The 20,237-nt window shown below is 32.3% G+C and overlaps 1 protein-coding gene across 1 annotated transcript in view; it reads left to right on the top strand.

Annotated features, from left to right (window-relative positions):
- LOC150098184 (neurotrimin-like) overlaps positions 1–20,237 on the top strand; it is a 368,343-nt gene that overhangs the window by 302,290 nt on the left and 45,816 nt on the right. Inside the window, exon 3 of the mRNA XM_090406276.1 lies at positions 10,021–10,228. Within this exon, the coding sequence (XP_090262402.1) occupies positions 10,021–10,228 (208 nt within the window). The remainder of the gene's footprint in view (positions 1–10,020; positions 10,229–20,237) is intronic.

The raw sequence follows: 20,237 nt of genomic DNA, 5'->3' as shown, positions 1-20,237 counted from the left end.
AATCCAATGCATTAATGTACAACTAAAAGTATTATACCGTTACTTACAGTGCTTCCTATAGAGTTTAAAAAATAAAGGAATGTGTCATGCTTATTTGTTCCGCATATATTTCCTAATTAGTTTGCTTTATAACAATTTTCTTACGCATTATCCATGAGATGTTCCGAAGGTTCTTTTTTTAAGAAGAGAGAGAGAGAGAGAGAGAGAGAGAGAGAGAGAATAGTGAAAAAAAATCACATTAAAATTTTATCTACACATTTCCATTTTATAAACATACAGAACATACATCTCATTAACTTTTTTTTTATTTAAAAGTTTTATATAAACCTTTTGGTTAGCAGTTAATTCTTTAACTTTCTCCTAAAGCAAACAACATTACCCATTTTATTTATTCTAAGTGAAGAAAGAATTCTTATTGTACTCGTTCTTCTCGCGACATATTCCTTCACAAAAGCAGCGTACTAACGATCGATCAAGCGTAAGGACTGAAAATGGAAAGAAATCACAGACACTTGGAATATAGACAGCTGTTATCTGGAGAAAACTAAACAAGTCTTTATTTCTTATTTCCTCTTGGACATTTTGGTGCGGTTCTGTTTCTTTGTTCGATTCCATTTGCTGAGAGAAACGGATGAGTGGCATTGTTTTAATTTATTTTCTATCAGTGGAATCAATATTGATTTAGGATCGCGTGTATTTGAGCTTTTAACGCTGAGTATTTTGTTTAATTGTTTAGCATTCATTCAACGAATCTTTATAGAAAGGTGGACAGACTCTGCAATTACCAACTCCTCTGATATGGAGAAAACAAGAACACTTGCTAATCCTTCGCTCATTAGGCCGTCACGAGGTGTGCCTTGTTCGCAGACGGCTAGCTCTTTACACGTGATCCCGATTCCTTATCAGTGACACTTAATTGAAGACTGGGCGATTGATAGCTTCCGCGTGCCATAGCTACCAACTTGAACGTAAAGAGATTTATTTAAGGTAAAGGCAAAGCTTTCCTAACAAGGTAAATGCGACAAGACCTCTGTTACTTTTATCCTTCGACACACACACACACACACACACACACACACACACACACACACACACACACACACACACACACACACACACACACACACACACACACACACACACACACACACACACACACACACACACACACACACAAAGGAGCTTAACGCCATCAGCATCTCCTACGGCTTTCTGCCACATGAAGTTGCTGTTCTAATCGGAACTGGCAATGATGGAGCCCATCCCCCTAGTCTGTGTGACTCCATATCGGATATGAAAAGATGGACTCTATTGCTTAATCAGAGGATTGCATGACAGTGCCACGCCTTGAAGTTTTTAGATTCTAGAAATACCATACTTATCATATAATAAATTACTGCCGATAAAGTGAAAAAATGGCATGTGGGCGTACTTTTTCTTAGTAGCGCTTCCACTGAAAGCAAAGGTGCGTATTATGTGAGTCAGTTCAGAATAAATTTTAGGATTTGTTGTATTTTTTTCTTTTCTTTCGTGTATTGGAATGGTTATTTCAAAAGTTATCGCCCATACTTTAACAGAGGAAATATTAAATAAAAGCAGTCTACCAAATCACAATTATTAACTGATTTACTCTCTTAGTTTAATAGTGTGTTAAAGTTTTCTAAAGTTTCTGCTTTAAAAAAGTGTAATATATTCCGATTTCAAGTCATTTAGTAAAATGGCAGTAAATTAACAAAAACCAGTGCGTTACTAAAACAGCTCGTCATTTCAAAAATATTAATTTGACAGTGATTCAAATCTCGCACTTCTTTTCGTTGGCTCACGTCTCACTGTTATTATTGTTATCTTTCTATTCTGGTGAAATTTATTATTGTTTTTGTTGTTACGCGGCACCTGTAAGGAGACCAAGGACTCATCGCGGGAGAGCTCTCTGCTCTACTCCACTACACATATCTCACGTCTCTCCTACTACTTAATTCTCCAGCTACACACAACGTTATCTACTGCCCATGACCATTAACCCTGCGGAGGTCGCGGCTGATCTGTCAGATACAAACAAATTGTTCAATATAAATTTTCTTACACATATCCAGTGTATAGCTTGGAGGTCATGAGTAGCTGCGCACGCATATATTACGAGTGATATTCCACACTGTTTATGCGGTCAGTTTGGGTTTAACACGCGTTATGTAAACGCGTGTGATATTTAATAATAAATTGTATCTAAGAGATACCGCGACCTCCGATGTCAGTGTAGTATTGGTTTAGTTGTTGTTTTTTCTTTGTTTCCTTGTTCAATAATTTCTAGACTGTAACTGAAAATAAATAAACATCATGTACTATATTTGCAGTTTTTTTTTAAAAAGTTTTATCGCATTTTAGCACATTCTAGTAATGAATGTATCTCTCAGATACACGCGACCTAAACTGAAATTTTTTCGACCGCGGCCTCCGCAGGGTTAACAATAAGAGTATTTTTATCTGTAAATTTAAAATTTAATACTAAAACAGTCGATAATAATCTTGGCGACATTGCAGCTAAGTTATAATTACAGGTTAAAAATACCTGTTGGACGTAATTAATTCATTCTTGGTGTTTAGAGTGAAATCACTGGACTCAAATTATTAGCGAAAAGAAGTTTCTTTCATAACAGTTGTTGGGTAACTGAAAAGATTCCATGATTGGACTTGTGGCTTTCAGAGGTTTCATGATTAGTCTTGTAGCTTTTCAGAGGTTCTATGTTTGAACCTCTTTCCTAATCCTAATCCTACTCCTACTCATGAAATGTTGAAACCCGATGAAAAAATACTGATGCAAATAATCGTATAACCTAATTTAAATTCGTCTTCTAATAACAAATATTTATTGTTTTAAACTGCAAAATTATTTTTAAACGTTCTACACCCATTCGTTGTAATAACCTTAAACACTATATAATTTGAGCGAACTAGATTGAACATTTTAAACGACAATGGCGCACCTTTTCTGAGGCGATAGATTAAAGCAGTTAGTGCGATGCGATGACGAAGTAAAGAATGATCTGTCAGCTAAAAACGGCTGCAGCTACATATCAGGAAAGAAAGGGGAATTAAAGGAATTTTGAAATTGTCTTTAATAACAAGCGTTTCTTTTAGAAGAAAGAGAGGAAAAAAAAAAAAACATTTGTGAAGAAGAATGACTACGCCTAACATTTTCATTGCCTGAAGACACACACACACACACACACACACACACACACGGACGTATAGACCTTCATACCTTAAGAGAACTGGAAAAACTGTGAGAAGTTCAGAAAGGAATAGGTAGGTGGGGAGAATGAGAGAGAGAGAGAGAGTTCGCTTATATTGCGAAGCTAATTAAGACTGTCAAAGTGATTTAGAAGTTCACTTTCTACAGCAGGATAAAAGGCGATTATGGCAAACAGCGAGTTAATTAGTTTTTCTGAAATATTTGCCCAAACTTACACAAACCTTTATTGTATAACTTTGGAACCAAGTAGTCTTTCGCTCTCAAGCAGAAAAGATATAAACACTTTTTTGTGTGTGTTTAATAATACCCCTCGAAAGTCATAACTTAGAATTTAAGAAAGTTTTTTTTTTTAAATTGTTGGTCAAGTTATTGTAGGTAGGTTTTGGTTTAGCGCACGGTAGTGAAAGCTCAAGTGGTAAAAACTAATGGTAAATGGGATGGTATTCAACTTTGTTGTTTTCTTGCATGTTTATTGAAAATCGTTTAATTCCGCTCTTTCCAACTCTCAAATTCGATGCGCTTTTTTAAAGAAAAACCAATTTCATCGTTTGCGATCTTTAAATTTCTATGAGCGGTAATTTTCCACTAAAGAGTTTCTAGCATACTTAATTTTCAAGTACAAGGTATTTAAAAATGAACTGAAAACTTTCAAATATATATATATATTTTTATTATTAGTTTAAAGCAATTTGTAAAAGAACTATTATGGTTATTGTTATAATCGTAAAAATGTTCAGTATATTATATGCTTATATTAAGCCTAGTTAGTAAGTAATAAATATTTAAAAGTGTTTCTTAAAAAAAAAAAAAAAAAAAACATTACTTTTGATATTCGGCAATTTTTTTCTCAATTTTCAAAAATTAGTAATAACAATTGTTTATTAATATTAATGAAACGAACATCAAAAACTGTGTACGGTTTTATACAAAAATAACTTCTTTCATTGCTGTTGTCGGTGGTTTGGACTATAAGAAAAAACAATTAATAAATAAGTACCAAGATTAAAATATCAAATATTCATCCAAATCTTTATAAACAATGAGAAATACCTTTTCCTCAATCCTTCCAGGTTGTATTTATCCGCAATCTAAAAGTACATTTATATATCAAAACACTTCAAGTACTTGAATCAACTAAACGTAAACGTTTCACGATAATAAATTATAAATTAGATGTTTTCGAATCTTTGCTATAACTATAAACAGACTAAATAGATTAATTAATCAATTATTGACTGAAATATTTATCCTTATAGTCCTTATAAGGACTGGCTTAAAGGGACGAAGCAAGAATGCTTTTCATCTTCCCCGTTATCTATAGAGGACAGTGTAGGGATAAGGTGTTATTGAGCAATTAAAGCTCTGATCATGGCAGGACGGTAACAGCAATAGCCGAGCCTCAGAACTTCATTGGCTACAGCATTGCCATCCATTTCCCTCCAAGGATATTAACCTCACCGCATCTCCTCAATAATTATATGGCGTTCATCACAATTCTATTATGCAATTAATTACAAATCATAATTGATTCAACTTTCATATTTTAGTCTATATAACTTAGTATACAAAATTGTTTTATAAATTAAAAATTAAATTAATCATATTTTTATAATAATATTTTTTATTAACCATTAAAACCCATCAGTGCAAATGGGTGTTGTGATGATCCCATAGGACTAATCGCATTCAAAACAACATCTTTTAATTATATTAGTTCTTTAAACAAAGAAACTCATTGCAGATTACTGATAAGAAAGAATATATTAAATAAAAATTATATTAATATTATACTGGTAACTGTGGGAGTATTTTTCACGTCATCCATTTCAGTATGAATTTATTTCTTTTTTTATCATAAGAATGGAAGAAGAATTACGGAAAATTCAAAAATCTTAGGGACGAAAAAAACACTTTGAATCAACATTAGTTCTATAGATAATGGAAAACACTACATCTCAGGTATCCATATACTTATTTGAAGTTCCAGGAATCCACTTCTTACTCGTCTCGGTGAGCATAAATCTTCTTACGATGTTTCTAAATAAATCCTCAACACTCTATCCACACCTTTCACAAGTGTTTATGATAAAAATTCTCAAATAATATCGAATCTTGTTCACGAAAGAGGATATGTCAGAACAATATACCGAGACAATTTCCATTTTACCATGGGATCCAATACGTTCAGTCTTAGACCAAGAAGATAAACTTCTTTTAGTTTCCGTCTTTATTCTTAGGACGTATCGCATGCTGCTTCGTCTTCTTTCTCGTTCTGATATTATCCGGCTGAAAAGCTTCTGTGAAAACTCCAAGGGACCATAAGATTACCTATTCAAAAATAACAATAACTAGTGGTCCGTTAACCATAGTGTTTCGTTAATCTAGGTTAACTGACATTATCCATTTGTGGTCAAGTGACAGAAACCTGTATAAGCACAAAGAGCAATTTTTCTACCTACATACTATATAAAATTATGTAGGTAGAAAATTATTATTATTTCTGGCAAATAATAATGTAATTTATTCATGAAACTGCTGTTTATTTGGCAGATTTTTTTTTACTTGCCAGCGAAATCAAATAATAGTTTAAATGATAACAACTTACTACACAAATTTTATGATTTTGAAGGAATAAACGTTTGTAATATTACATCATGCTATGTTGTTAATATCTGATATATTTTCTAATATACAGTATTGTCCTCCTAATTGTAATCTGGCATCTCTTCAATGGTTTTTGTTCTTTTATTTAGTAGTCTTCCCTTGTAAATAAACACATTAATAAGACTAAACATATAGGATTAGCTATTTTTAAGACAATGCGGAAAATACTATTATACAGAACAGCAAACACCAAATATCAGAAGGAATGAAAGAGGAAACTTGTCAGTAAGTTTGGGACTATGTTATGAAGGGGTGTATATTATGAATATTTACAATGGAATATTCTGGTTCCTATTTCTACACTTCTGTTATTCTAGTTGAAGTTTCTGTGTTGTTAGACCCTAATTACAAGTCTTATCTCTTCACTCGCTGCGATGAACCCATTTTTCCCTTGCCACAGACTACTTTCAACCAACACTCTTCATTCAGGGCCAGTTAATAAGGCCTGATTGTACATAACGATTTGTTTCAGTGTATATTCTCAAAACAGTATGTCTGTTTGCCGGATGGAAAACCAAATGTGAAAATCATCTTTAGTGGAGAAAAATACATTTAATTCAGAGAAATATTCCACTCATCAGCGAGGAGAATCGAACCCAGGCGTTTTGTAAACAAACGGAGCATGTCGTGTCATTCATCCTATTGCTCCTGAAGATCTTTCATGAAATATTGTAACGTCGAATAATTTGTAGTAAAGGACAGTCTTTAAGTCACTGTCCTTACTAGTAAGAGACGTAGAGACTAAAGTATCTTTATGATATAATACTTATTAAAGTGGAATTAACACATGACTAATAATGTTAACAGTATTTTGGGGTATCTAATGGTTTATTCGTAATGGTTCATGGATCTAATATAATGGCATTTGGAACCTTTAGAAAAAAATTAAAAGCAGTATCCAACATGATACATGTGTGATAGAAAATATCAATAACAAGAACATCACCTAAAGATAAAGATAAAACATTTTCCATATCCTTCAGATAGATATGGAAATGTTAAATGTTATTATGATACTCGATATCTCTAGACAGGAAGTACAGGTTGTTTTCATCAGAGTATTAATAAAAACGAATTGAATATATTCATGTAATGAAAAATAACTCTAACCCATTACACTATCATTGTGTTTTTAAAGTTGGAAGATATCGATCTTACATTAAGGTTCTCTGAGCTGTCTTAGCATTCGGTTCTGCTCCGATGAAACACACAGGTTAGCGAGATTCAGCATAAAAAAATAAATAAAAAATAATAAAAAAACAGACACTTTCGGTAGTCCAGAGTGACAAGTTTGTTGGTTGAGTATCATTTCAACTATCACTCATCCCGAATTCGTTAGCAGGAGGATGTGGGGATTTCTGGGTGAAGGCTGGTTCATGGAAATTCATTACTATGCATGCAATTCCCTGGGAACACTTTGCAGTCGTTACTCACGTCAACATGTAGTATCCTGCGTACGAACTCTGAAATCACCCAGGATCTCTTGGGTACCAGCGCGTCAGTTTTTCTTGCTGTACTATTTGACACATGTGCAATAATCTTCAAGCACCCTTTGTGTAAAGATTAGTGTTTTTTCTGGTCGATATTTCTCTTTGTCGTTTCCAATCAATTTTCATTGTAAGAAATGCATGCTATTGTGCTAGTGAAGTTTAGTGTCTCAGTAATCCTTGTTATGTTTATTCCTGCAAAATAAAATCCTAAATTCCATCTACATTCAAAGGTAAACCCAGCTGTGCATTTCATTTAACAAAAACCGAACACAGAACTTAATGACTTCTCCTGTACATATATCTTCTGAATACGCCATCAACATCATTTGGTAGCCTATATTTGTGTGATATTTGCATTGTATGGTTCTGTTTTCTTGAATGTTTATTGCCTAAATAAGTCCTTTAACGCATTATATTCGTATAAATACATTGGCGAAGTGTCCTTAGTTTACTTCTAATTTTTTAACATCCAACCATTTTTAAGGTCCTCTCTGCTTCACCCTTCAGCTCTCTGAAGAGTGAATGAATCATCGAAATGAACTGATAAATAAATGAACACTTTCAGGAGACAGATTACAGTAAAGTGCTGCTATCTAGTGGAGCTAAACCCTAAAAGGTGCATATTATATCTGAAATTGTGGAAGTTTTATGGTGAATTTTTGTGATTTGGATTTAAAAACATGGATGGACTGGAACATGAAATATTCTTTTCCTCTTCATTCCAGCTCTGGTCGAACTTTTCAGCTTCTATAATGAAGTAAAATACACGCAAAGTAGGTATAATTGTAAAAGAAATATAATTTTTAAAACATAAATGGCGGTTGATTGTATACAATTTGAAATACTCAAAGCTGTTTATAATCGGACCTCGAGGCATTGGTGGTCAATACTCTCGTTCTCACTGCTGCACGGTTTGTCATCTAGCACGTGCATGCAATACGCTTATATAAAATTAATAAAAAAATCTAATATATAGAATAATATTGAATTGTAACTATGATGAAAGTTCTTGATATGACGTTCCGTTTTGAAAAGTTATTTGCTGGAGTATTATTGACATTTTAGGCTCAAATAAATGTTATTATGCTACAAAAATATTTGTATAAGTAATGCATACGATAAAAGCATTCTCGTTTCTTTTTTGCTAGCTAGAAAATTCATTTTTGTAATAAGTACAGTGATATGTAATGTATACAGCATGTGATGGGTAAATGCATAATAACATTATATCCATTCTTTAGTACAGAGAAAAATGATGCGACTTTTTTAAGCATACACGACTTTGTTTTGAAGTATAACAGATTCCATGTTATGATATCTCTATTTTAAATATAAAATTTGAAAAGTTATTTGCTGGAGTATTATTGACATTTTTAGGCTCAGATAAATGTTATCATGTTACAAAAATATTTGTATAAGTAATGCATACGATAAAAGCATTCTCGTTTCTTTTGTGTTAGCTAGAAAATTCATTTTTGTAATAAGTACAGTGATATGTAATGTATGCAGAATGTAATGGGTAAATGCATAATAGAGTCTAATTCTTGCCCATATTCTACAAATCTGAAGTCAACAACAGATATTTTACAATGGAAGCTAAGAAACAAAATATTGAGACTAAAGATAACTCAATGTTAACTGATATTAAGTATTATTTCTAGGAGAGATGTTTTTGATTCGGTATATGACGGACACATGTTGAATATGAATCCGAATATGAAATCGTGAATATTTTCGCACAGGGCGGTAGACTATTTTTTCAGTACTTTGCGCCAATTTTTATTAACTGTTAATTGTGTTTTTGATTATCAACAGGATATAGCAATCAAATCTTTTCAAAGTTTTTGGCGATTGAACCTTAAAATCTCTTTTTTTTTCTAAATGTTGATTTAGTCTGCGCGGTTAGCCTAATGGCTGTGCACTTCGCAACCGTATGACGGGGAAAGGAGTGTGTCCTAGGTTCGATACCCATTGGTGACGTGAGGAGCTGAAGAATCTTCCTCAGCCATAGACAAGTTAACCGGTCTTGGGCGTGGACAGTGGGTTTTTTCCCCAGTTTATCCTGGGGTTTTTCACCCCACAAAGCAGGCAAACCAGCCTTGAGAACTCAACACTACAGGACACAGGATACACCGGGGTGTAGGGCTGACCACCTTATCCTGTGAACGGTTTGAGGTCCAATGATTAACAAACCCTCAACACCGCAATGTAAAAGAGGGAAAAAGGAAGATGAGGTGAGATGAGATGAGAATTTTGATTTTAACGTTTACATAATGTTAACAGTAAATGTAATATACAGTTGAGCATAACTGTAGAGATTATTCATCAATTAATAAATGTATATATTTAGAAACTTTTTCTGAACTTTCGAATTTATAATGAACAATGCATGATTATAAGTTAATATTTAAAAGTGAAAACATTCAGTAAATAAAAATCATAAGAACAGCATTCAGACTAAAGGTATAACCTACTTAACTCCTAAAACTGTTGTATTACTTAAGTACCGATATCTGTGGAATCTAATGAATCAAAATACTTTTATTTATCTAAAAATTCTATGCGAGTGACAAATATTTACAAATTTATATTAATATATGGACTTTTATTTTTCAGGTGGCGTGGCTCCGAGTCGAGAGTAAAACAATCCTTACTATTCACCGCCATGTAATCACAAGGAATTATCGGATTAACTTAAGCCATAGTGACCACCGCAACTGGGTGTTGCACATCAACAACGTACAAGAGTCCGACACTGGAGGTTATATGTGTCAGATCAATACTGTGCCGATGAAAAGTCAAGTGGGATATCTCGATGTAGTAGGTAAGATTGTGTGTTAATTAACAACAACTAGTATGCTGGTGATTTTGGTAATTTCAGCCTGGACCATCATCATCCAAACGTAATGTCAGTTATAACGTTATCATACACTATATAATAATATTCAGGGTGTTTCATTGTATTACTCAATATGTTTTTTCTGCATTCTGGCCAATCAGAATATAGAATACTAAAGGTATTAAACGAAACAGATGATATTAGATTTATTTATACTCTGATAGATTTTGTATTTATTCAGAAGTTCTACAGGGTGTCCCAAATTCACGCAAGAAGTAATTTTGATAGAAAACACAGGTTTTGAATTAAAAATTGTAATTTCTTATTGATTCATAAAGTATACAGTATAGGGTTATGCATGGAATAGCATATCGGGTAAATGGCCTCCACTGCTTTGCTGGCACATACGCACTCTTTTGTCGAAATTTTCCATGACCGTTTTGCATAAATGTGGCTGAATTTCGTTGATACAGCGCTCAATTTCCTCCTTCAAGGCGTGGGTGGTCGTGGGCTTATTGGCATAAACCTTAGACTTTAAAAAAACCCAAAGAAAAAAGTCCAACGGCGTTAAGTCACATGATCTAGGAGGCCAATTCTGATCACCAAAACGGGAAATTACACGACCAGGAAATGACTCATGCAGTAATTGAATTGTTTCTCGGGCTGTATGGCATGTGGCACCGTCTTGTTGAAACCACATGTCGTCCACATCCATATCTTGCAATTTAGGCACAAAAAACTGGATTATCATGTTGCGATAGCGAGCACCATTAACTGTTATTGCCTTACCAGCCGCATTTTCGAAGAAGAATGGACCGATGATGCCTCCAGCCCAAAATCCGCACCAAACAGTAACACGTTGTGGATGCATTTGTTTCTCAACAATCACTCGTGGATTTTCTGAACCCCAAATGCGACAATTTTGTCGATTAACGAAGCCATCAAGATGAAAATGAGCCTCATCGCTGAAGATGATTTTGTTCGAAAAATAAGCATCCACTTGTTGTTGTTGTTCCATAATCCATTCAACAAACTCTCTTCTCTGTGTGTGTGGTCAGTAGGCTTCAGTTCTTGAGTCAATTGAACTTTGTAAGCATAAAGATGCAAATCTTTCATGAGAATACGCTGTAGAGAGCTTCTCGAAATGCCCAATTCAAGACCACGGTGCCGAATTGATGTTCCTGAACTCTCAGCAACACTCTCACGAACTGCTTCGATGTTTTCTGTTGAACGACTTGTTGAAGGACGGCCAGAGTGCATATGATCCCTAATTGATCCAGTTTCCTTGAATTTTTTAATTAATCTTTTCACAGTTGATGAAGTTAAATCACTATTCCGACCATATTTTGTACGAAAATTGCGAACTGTAGCTGCCAAACCTTCATTGTTTTTAAAATGTTGCTCAACAATGAAAATGCGTTGTTCTTTCGTGTAGCACTCCATTTTTAATAACCGTGAACTCTCAGCTGTCACGCTGTCTTTTTTTTTTCTCGTTGGCAACACTTTACCGGACAAATGGCGCTAAATTTAAATCTTGCGTGAATTTTGGGACACCCTGTAGAAGAAGAATAACGAATATCACGTCCACTTCAATGATTTTACAGATAAGAATCTCCACATTTGGTAATTGCAGATGAAATTAACGTAGCAATATTTCAGGATTGCAAAAATAACCCCAGAACACTATATCCAGTTTATTAATTCATGAACCATAAAATTGTATTATTTTAAATAAGAAGCGAATCTTGAGCTATTTCTTTTCAATATTGAATTCTACAGGTAAAAAGAAACGTTAATATAAAGAAGCGAAGACGAAATTTTCGTTTTATTCGAAGTAAATACTGACATGTAGTTTCAAAATTTAATATAATATTAAAATTAGTTGTTTATTTTCCATATGAAATAGTTTTCATATTAAATCCTTGTCTTCAATACTACTGTTAGATGATTTCATTGCATATTAATTTAGGATTCCTTAAAAAAAATCAAAAAAGAAACATCGGTTTATTCTTTAGAAGTCAAAGGTTTCCTACTCTCCATCTTCAGAGACTTCTTATTACAATCAGCGCAATTTTCTAAATAAGATCAAAATGTAAACTGACAAGTATTTTTAATATCGTCTTAGCATATCACTAGCAATATTTTCTCAGATTCAGTTCATTTTTGTGCAATGTGTACAAGGAGCGTAATGATCGACTGAGCCCTACTCGTACAACAACATCAATAAAGAGAGTGAGTTTTCTTTTTGTGAAAATTCAGTGCGTAACTCAAAGTGATACTTATTTTTTTTTAGAGAGAGAGAAACGAGCAGTTATATTATGACAGTTCATTTCATTATTCTTTGCCTAGCCATTCTTTATAGTCCAAATGAGAGAACTCATTAATTGTAACGTTCCCACCTACGCTTTTTTTTTTTTACAAAATATAGAAAATCAGCCTGGGGTTCGTTTGCATTTTTCAATTTTGTTTTAAATTATGCTCATACAACAATCAGAAATCCAACCTTAATTTCAGAATTATGTTTCCGAATTATGAATTTAAATTGTTTTTTTTTTTTAATTCGAATAACGCATAATGACTTTTTAACTTCAAAATTAAACATTTAATTTCAAAGATACTTTATGTTATATTTCTATCTATATCTCAGGTTGCTGTATTTAGCATAATTTAAAACAAAATTGAAAAATGCAAAAAAACTAAACCCCGAGGCTGTTTTTCTATAATTTGTAAAAAAAAAAAAAAATGCGTAGATAGGAACGTTACAATTAATGAGTTCTCTCATTTGGGCTATAAAGAATGGCTAGGCAAAGAATAATGAAATGAACTGTCATAATATAACTGCTCGTTTCTCTCTCAATGGATGCAATTTTTTTCTAATTGATTAAAATATACTTGGTACAATATTCGTGACCATATTTTCTTTCTGTTTTTCCCAGTTCAGCTGAAGCTAAACTTTCAGGAGTCATTATACTATAGAATATCATTATCGGTGGTGGGTCAGATAACGAAGACTTTTCCAGTCTCTTCTCCAGAGACGGAAAAAAAAAACTTTTCAAGATACTGCAGATGAAATAATAGTTTCATAACTAACAACGGAAATCGTCTGCACGTAAATAATTTCACAAACATCTGTGTCAATTGTGAGATTTGAAATGAACGGTTTTTCATTGTTGCATTGATGCTGCTTTCATTTTTATCTGTTTCATCTTTGATTTCTTTTGGCATAATCTTTCCTTCATTTCACAGATTTTTGTTCATCGTTCAATATGTTTTTTCACCTTTATGATCATGTATTATGCTTCCTTAGCTACTTTTTATGCATAACAAATATTAATTTTCCAAAGTTATCGGAATTTCTAAAAACTCTGTACATACTTTCCCTATTCTTATATCTTGTACTGCATAAATGTAGTTTTAAGTAATATATTTATCTGGACAACATCTGGCGAGATAGTCTGCCAATATGCCCAACAAAACATGTTAATGTTCTCGTCCAGTAGGATGAAAATATTAACATGATAACGATGTTTGTATCATTTTCCTTTCGTTGCATACCTTAACAAACTGACTTATACAATGGTTTCTCCTCGTATTACAACTATTATAGACCCTTGTACTATGTACGGTTTGGAAAATGCATTTTCAATAATAATGCAATCAAAACGTATTTTTTTCCCTTCTATTTACGTTTTATACGATTTATGCTTTCTTTTGTGCTGTAACAAGATGTTAGCAATCTCAAGGATATATCCAGACCAGAAATCCAGCAAAATTTTAGTATTATTGTGATCCAATTCCTTATCAGAATAAATTTTAATTCTAAAGATGAATACAATTTTGTTTTTTCACTTGAACGTTCGACTGTGTTAAGTTTTGATACAATTGGGTTACTGCAGCCTAAATTTTCCATTATTCTCTTCCTTCGTCGTGTCGCTGGTGGAAAAAGAAGAAAAAAAATATTATATTCGTCATTTGTTATTAATGTGTTGAACTGAACAAGTGGCAAATTTTCTGGATAAGATTATTGAGAATAAAACACGAAAAGAACTAAATCAGTGTAATCGTATGGTTACAAATTAGTTTGGATAATAGAAGTAGAATTCATAAAACAATATTTTCGTTAGTTTAATAACAATAATAATCAACAATAAATTACCTGAAACTTGAGCAGAAAACCGGAACTTCTCTAGATTATGTTATACGAAACTTATGATAAATTCATATGTGGCATCATTATATAAAATATTTTCGTATACAGAATTTATAGGTCCAAAATCTGATGTTAATGAATATAGAAAGAATTTATTTCCAACTCTGGAGATGATTATACTAAGTTGCTGATGTAGGAAAAATGGTAATGAAATTTAATGTCTTCAACTCTTTGTTGTTTTGAAGAATTTCTTGTGTTTCATTTATGGTCATTCCAAAACATCCGATAATATAAGGCAAAAATATATGATCTCTTTCTTCAGTTTTGGGGATTATCGCTAATTATATAGCTTCTCAATAAAGATAGGTGAAAAATTAATAAAGACATTTTTCTCATCGACACAACACTAATAAATTCAGCTTTCACCTCTCCTTTTTTTGATAACCATTAGAAATATCTCCTAATTACATACTCTAAAATAACACCATTTTAATATTAATACACATCCACAGTGCTGTTTCACATCTAACACTATCATACTATTCAGAATTACCTTCTCATTTTAAGAATAAAAACATTTTAAGAGTAAAACGTGTGCACATAAATTCGGTATCTAAGGAAGGGATAAAAATCAGAAGGCCGCCATTGCTAAGATTACATAACGATATTATTGAATTAAGGATAAATGTGCCCATTTATTATAAAGTCCTCCAAGAACCATAATTTTTATGAGACTGCTTATGAAATAATTTTCTAATCATCTTACTTAACCATCGTCCGTATGGAGAGGGTAGGACCTACTGTAATGCGACAGTGCAGAAATAGCTGCTTGTGTTAAAATGGCCATAATCTACAATTTGTTGATGTTAATATTTCAACTACAGGGTCGTCCAAGTTATTCTTAAAGAATATTTAATATCTCTGTAATACAAATAGCTTTGTATTTTCATAAAAGAAGACCTCACCAACACTAAAATGTTTTTTTTACTACTTTCATCTGTATGAAATTAAAAATTTCTTTGCTAGCACGATATGGCAGTCAACGTTCATTAAAATATATATTGCAAGGAAGCTATTCGGTGTAGCATAGTTTAGTATGGTTCTTGAATGTTTAGTGAATGGTTTGATGTGATGCGTGATGATTTCTAATAGATTGAGAGATAGCCCATAACCGTTATTACTGCCAAAGAACATGCTCTCAAAATTCAACTTTGTATCTCGAATTTTAATTAAAAAATCTGATTGAGACGTATAAAAGAAGTCATGTAAACCACTGAAAATCTTAGCTTTTAGTCTAAGGTCAATTTTAAACGTAATTTAATTACTATTTGTATTGCTCTTGCTATCTGATTTATATCTATACACAACATGTTATAATGTATTGTCTAATAAAATATTGCAATAGAAAGATTGTAAACATGAGGCCTCTGCTAGAAAACATTTCATTATATTTTTTTTCAGAATTGAATAATATATTTTATGTTATTTTTATTTTTAATCTACAGTAGGATCACTAAAGGATGAAATATTTAAACAAATCTAGAGAAAATTTGTGCATTGCTTACCGGATTCAAATCCAAACAAGCACCGCTGAGAAAAAAAAAATTGTCAATTTATTTTCTATTTGGACTTTATTATTTTTACAAACAATAATTAGACATCCTAGCAATTAAACAGCATGAAAAAAAAAAAAGAATTTTTTTAAAAAAAAAAATGAAGATTTTGTTGAGTTGAAATACGAAACTTTAATTAAAACAGTCTTCCATGCGAAAACAATGTTCTTAAACATTTAATAAGGTGCACAAAAGAAGACAACAAGAAGAATATCACCTTTCAGAAATAATCTGCATCTAAACATCAAAAAATGATATCAAATTTTAATAAACACGTGCCATATAATAATTCCATATTCTCTCATATTCTTCTGATGAGAACAATTTTGTGTAGGAAGGTCAACAGTTAATAAGCAAACCCAATTTTGAAGTAATCATATTTCGTGAGAAGCTATTCCATTATAAACACACTTCAAAGAGCGCAGCATACGAAACCTGGGAACAGAAACAGATTATATTCCTAACATCAGGCCAGTAACCGCATGTGATTGGGGAATATTAGGACGTGTACGGTTAGTCTGTCTAATTAAAATGGGTTAGGATAACTCGAAACATCTAATTTAACGGACAGCCTTACATAATGAAAGAGGTAAACAGCAAACAAGTTCAGTAAACATAATGTATTTGAAATCTAATGGTTGTGAGGTTTGGACCAATACCGCGCTACTGGCTGCAGGGAGCGCGATTAATTAATGTCTCTGAAGATAAACATTAGTTATCATAACATCAAGCCTTGTATCGATATAAAAATGCATTTTAATGTTTTGTTAAGGTTAAATCAATGAACTGGTTGCTAACCGTACTTAATTGGAGAAACTTTGGATGTATAGAATATCGTTTTTCTAATTGTGAGCTTCCAATAATTATGACACATGAAGTAAATTATAAAATAATTTTATAATTATAAAATTACATTTTCAACCGAAGGAAGTTAACCATTCTCATAGGAGATAATAGGGTTTTCATCTCAAGGGTTTCAAAATATTAAATTTCAATTTAATAATATTTTGAAACCCTCCAAAGATTTATTGATTTATTCCGATTTTCTTTCAGTCGAATTTTTTTCGAAGATTCAAAGGAGCAATGTTGAAAATGTCGAAAGGAATTTAATACAGTTTATGATTTAGATTTAGGGTATGACCAAGAAGATGCTCATTTGGTTTGAGTTCAATAGGGGCGTGCAATCAATACGAGTTAACAAAAGTTTGAACTTATATTAAAAATTCAATACCGGTTGGATAGAAGTTAATGAAATTTGACATTTGAAATATCTATTAGAATTAGTTGAATATGCCAGTTTTGATTTCTTTTGGACCACGTGTATCGGCAGAAGTAGAGCAAAGTCATGAGTATGGAGCTGTGAACGGACGAAGTTTAAGAATCGGTATTATAATTCTATCACAACCGTTAAGTTTAAAGGCTAAATCGGCTAGAGAGTTTATTTTTTTAAATAATAGGCATTTATATTCAACCCATTTTATTAAAATGAGGTAAAAAAATTCCAATGTATAGGCATAGCACGGTCATACGACACGTTAGGTTCCAGACCACAGACGTATAGCGAATCACAGTTTTTTTTTTTTTCCCAACTTGTAGATGCATGTAATGGTTTAATAACATTGGCAGCAGCCATATATGTGCTTATATGATAAATAAAACATTCATTAACGTCAGCTACACAAACCAAAAAGTAACTAGGCTTACGGTAACACGCCAACCAGTTTGGTTATAAATCTACACCATTAAAAGTTTTTTTCTGTTTTGGCTATAAGACTCATGTTTATGGATAGATGTAATATTAATTAATGTAGAACGTTTCACTTAGCTAAGAGCTTTATCTTTGCTTGTAACCATTACAGTAAGTTTAGCCTGCCTCCTATCACAGTGCTCGATACACTCCTCACTAAATTTAATCATTTTAACTTTAGTATGTAGCTTAATAGGTTTATGAATCTTCTTCTTTTCATCGCGAGCAACAAACATCCTTACTTGGAATTTACCCACCATTATAACAACAATAAAATAATATAATAGAAATGGTTCGTAATTTACAGCGAAACACTAGAACACAGAGAGATGCGGCGATCAATGACGTCGTAAACAAATAGTTCCACCCAGCTTCGTATCGGCTGACTCACGGGAGCGTCATGTCTCTCTGAAAGGGTCGTATGAGCGAATCCAGCGTCCATAAATGGATATTTGTCATAACTGAAATGCGTCGTGTGAGCGAAGCATCATGATGCGAAGCATTACTGTATATTATAATAAAGTATGTAATTGAAATGTATTATATAATATGAATATATATGAATTATGTAGTTAAAATTCTGACCTTCTTCAGGAGAAGAAATCTTGCTCTTCATAAATCAACTCATCTCAGCTTGATGGAGCTTGAATCGGTTCAAATAAAATATTTAAAAGTTCTCCTTGCGGATTAGCGAAAAGACTTGAAACTATAATTCTTCTTTCGGCAATTCTGCCTTTTAGAGGTATTACCAGGAAGCATACTCAATTTACTTTCCAAAATATATAAACACATTAGGAAAAAAGTACACTTTCAATATGAAATTATCTCTAAACTGAATGTTTTCATAAGGATATTTCTAGAAAAACTCCGTGAGTTCAGCAATACTTTTAAAGATTATGAATTCTGCATTGATGTTGATTCATGAATTTCAAAAAGTGGATTAGGCTTAACAAACGAAGGAATGTTTAAAAAATAATTAAAATGCTCGGAATTTCTTTGATTTCTGTAAGCAACTCTGACCTATCCTGTTCTTGCTACTTTGCTACATTTTAAGCATAAACCTGCCGCCTCTTTACTGCAACTCTCTTTAATCCATTAAGACGAGCATTCGGTTTTGCGCTATATACCCACATTGTACCCTGTACGTTTGTGTCATCATATCCGACAGAATAGAGTAGTTAATTCTTATTCCAATAGTTACCTTAGTCTGTAAACCGAGTTTGTTCTTTGGCCAGTTTGCCTGTTGTGGGGGATGAAAAACTCAAGTTTCCGAAGAAAGAGAGAGAAAAAACTTGCGAATGACACCGGTTAACTGACCTTTCCGGTGTCCTGATTAAGGTTCATGTGGGAGGGGATCGAACGCAGGTGTCTTTTTTACTAACAGATATCGTCGAAACAGACTAATTTACACAGGTACAATGCAAGCATTTGCCAATAAAATGCATAAGCTTTTGAAATACTGTATACTTAAGATTTCTTTACGAAAGTTATAACTTTCGTAAACTAGTTGGGAATGCACTGCCCGAGGCAAGTTTTACTTTGCTGTATCTTCGGTGCTGATCTCACTTTGTGCCGTGTGCTTAAGTAACAACGGTTTGCCTTGCAAATAAAAAATAATAAAAAGTAAAAAAAAATTAATTAAAAATTTAAAGAAATAAAATTAAAAATGTTAAAAATTTAAAATTGAAAAACATAAAAATTAAAAATTAAAAAATAAAAATGTAAAATTAAAAAAATAAAAATTAAAAAAATTAAAATTAAAAAAATTAAAATTAAAAAAAAATTAAAAATTTAAATTTAACTTTAAAAAATTAAAAATAAAAATAAAAATAACAATAATTAATAAGTAATAAATATAAAAATATTAAAATTAATATTAATATTTTACCCAGTTTGTTCATTTAAAAAAACATGTGATAAATAAAAAATATTAAAAATATAAATAAATAAATGAACAAACTTCTACTCTATAATAATTTATTTTGAGAGTTTTATGAGAATATGATCATTTTATTGGCGAAATAAAAAGGCGAATATATGAACACTCAGGCAGAGGCTATGTCTTTTAAGTAGTCCAGGCTGAGGCAACTCGGGGATGCCGAGGGCTGTATTTTCGTAACTTCTCAGGTCAACTTATGAATCTTATTAGTTTCTACAAATATTCGGCTTTGAAATAATGTTGGTTTTAATATCCACTCTGCCTATGAAATTTTACATCACCAAAATTAAGACTTTTGACTCTTTCTTTAGTAAGAATTTTAATATTTTTTAAATGAGAATTTAAAATGTACATTATGCAAGTTCAGCTATATTCTTTGTGAGACGGAACAGTGTAATGAGTTTTCTTTATTGCTTAAATTTAAAAGTTTTTCAATAAAACGATTCTAGGAAGGTTATATTTCTGTTTCAGCTTCTTCAATGTCCAAAGAGTAGTTCGGGATGATGTCGAGTATTTATTTACCGTTCTGAAACAAGGTTTATAGA

Source organism: Typopeltis vanoorti, chromosome 16 (genome assembly GCF_054136105.1).
Source record: "Typopeltis vanoorti isolate ZY-2024b chromosome 16, IOZ_Tvanoo_1.0, whole genome shotgun sequence".
Lineage (NCBI taxonomy): Eukaryota > Metazoa > Arthropoda > Arachnida > Uropygi > Thelyphonidae > Typopeltis > Typopeltis vanoorti.
Note: the sequence above shows the minus strand (reverse complement) of the source record. Positions and strands in the feature narration are given on the sequence as shown.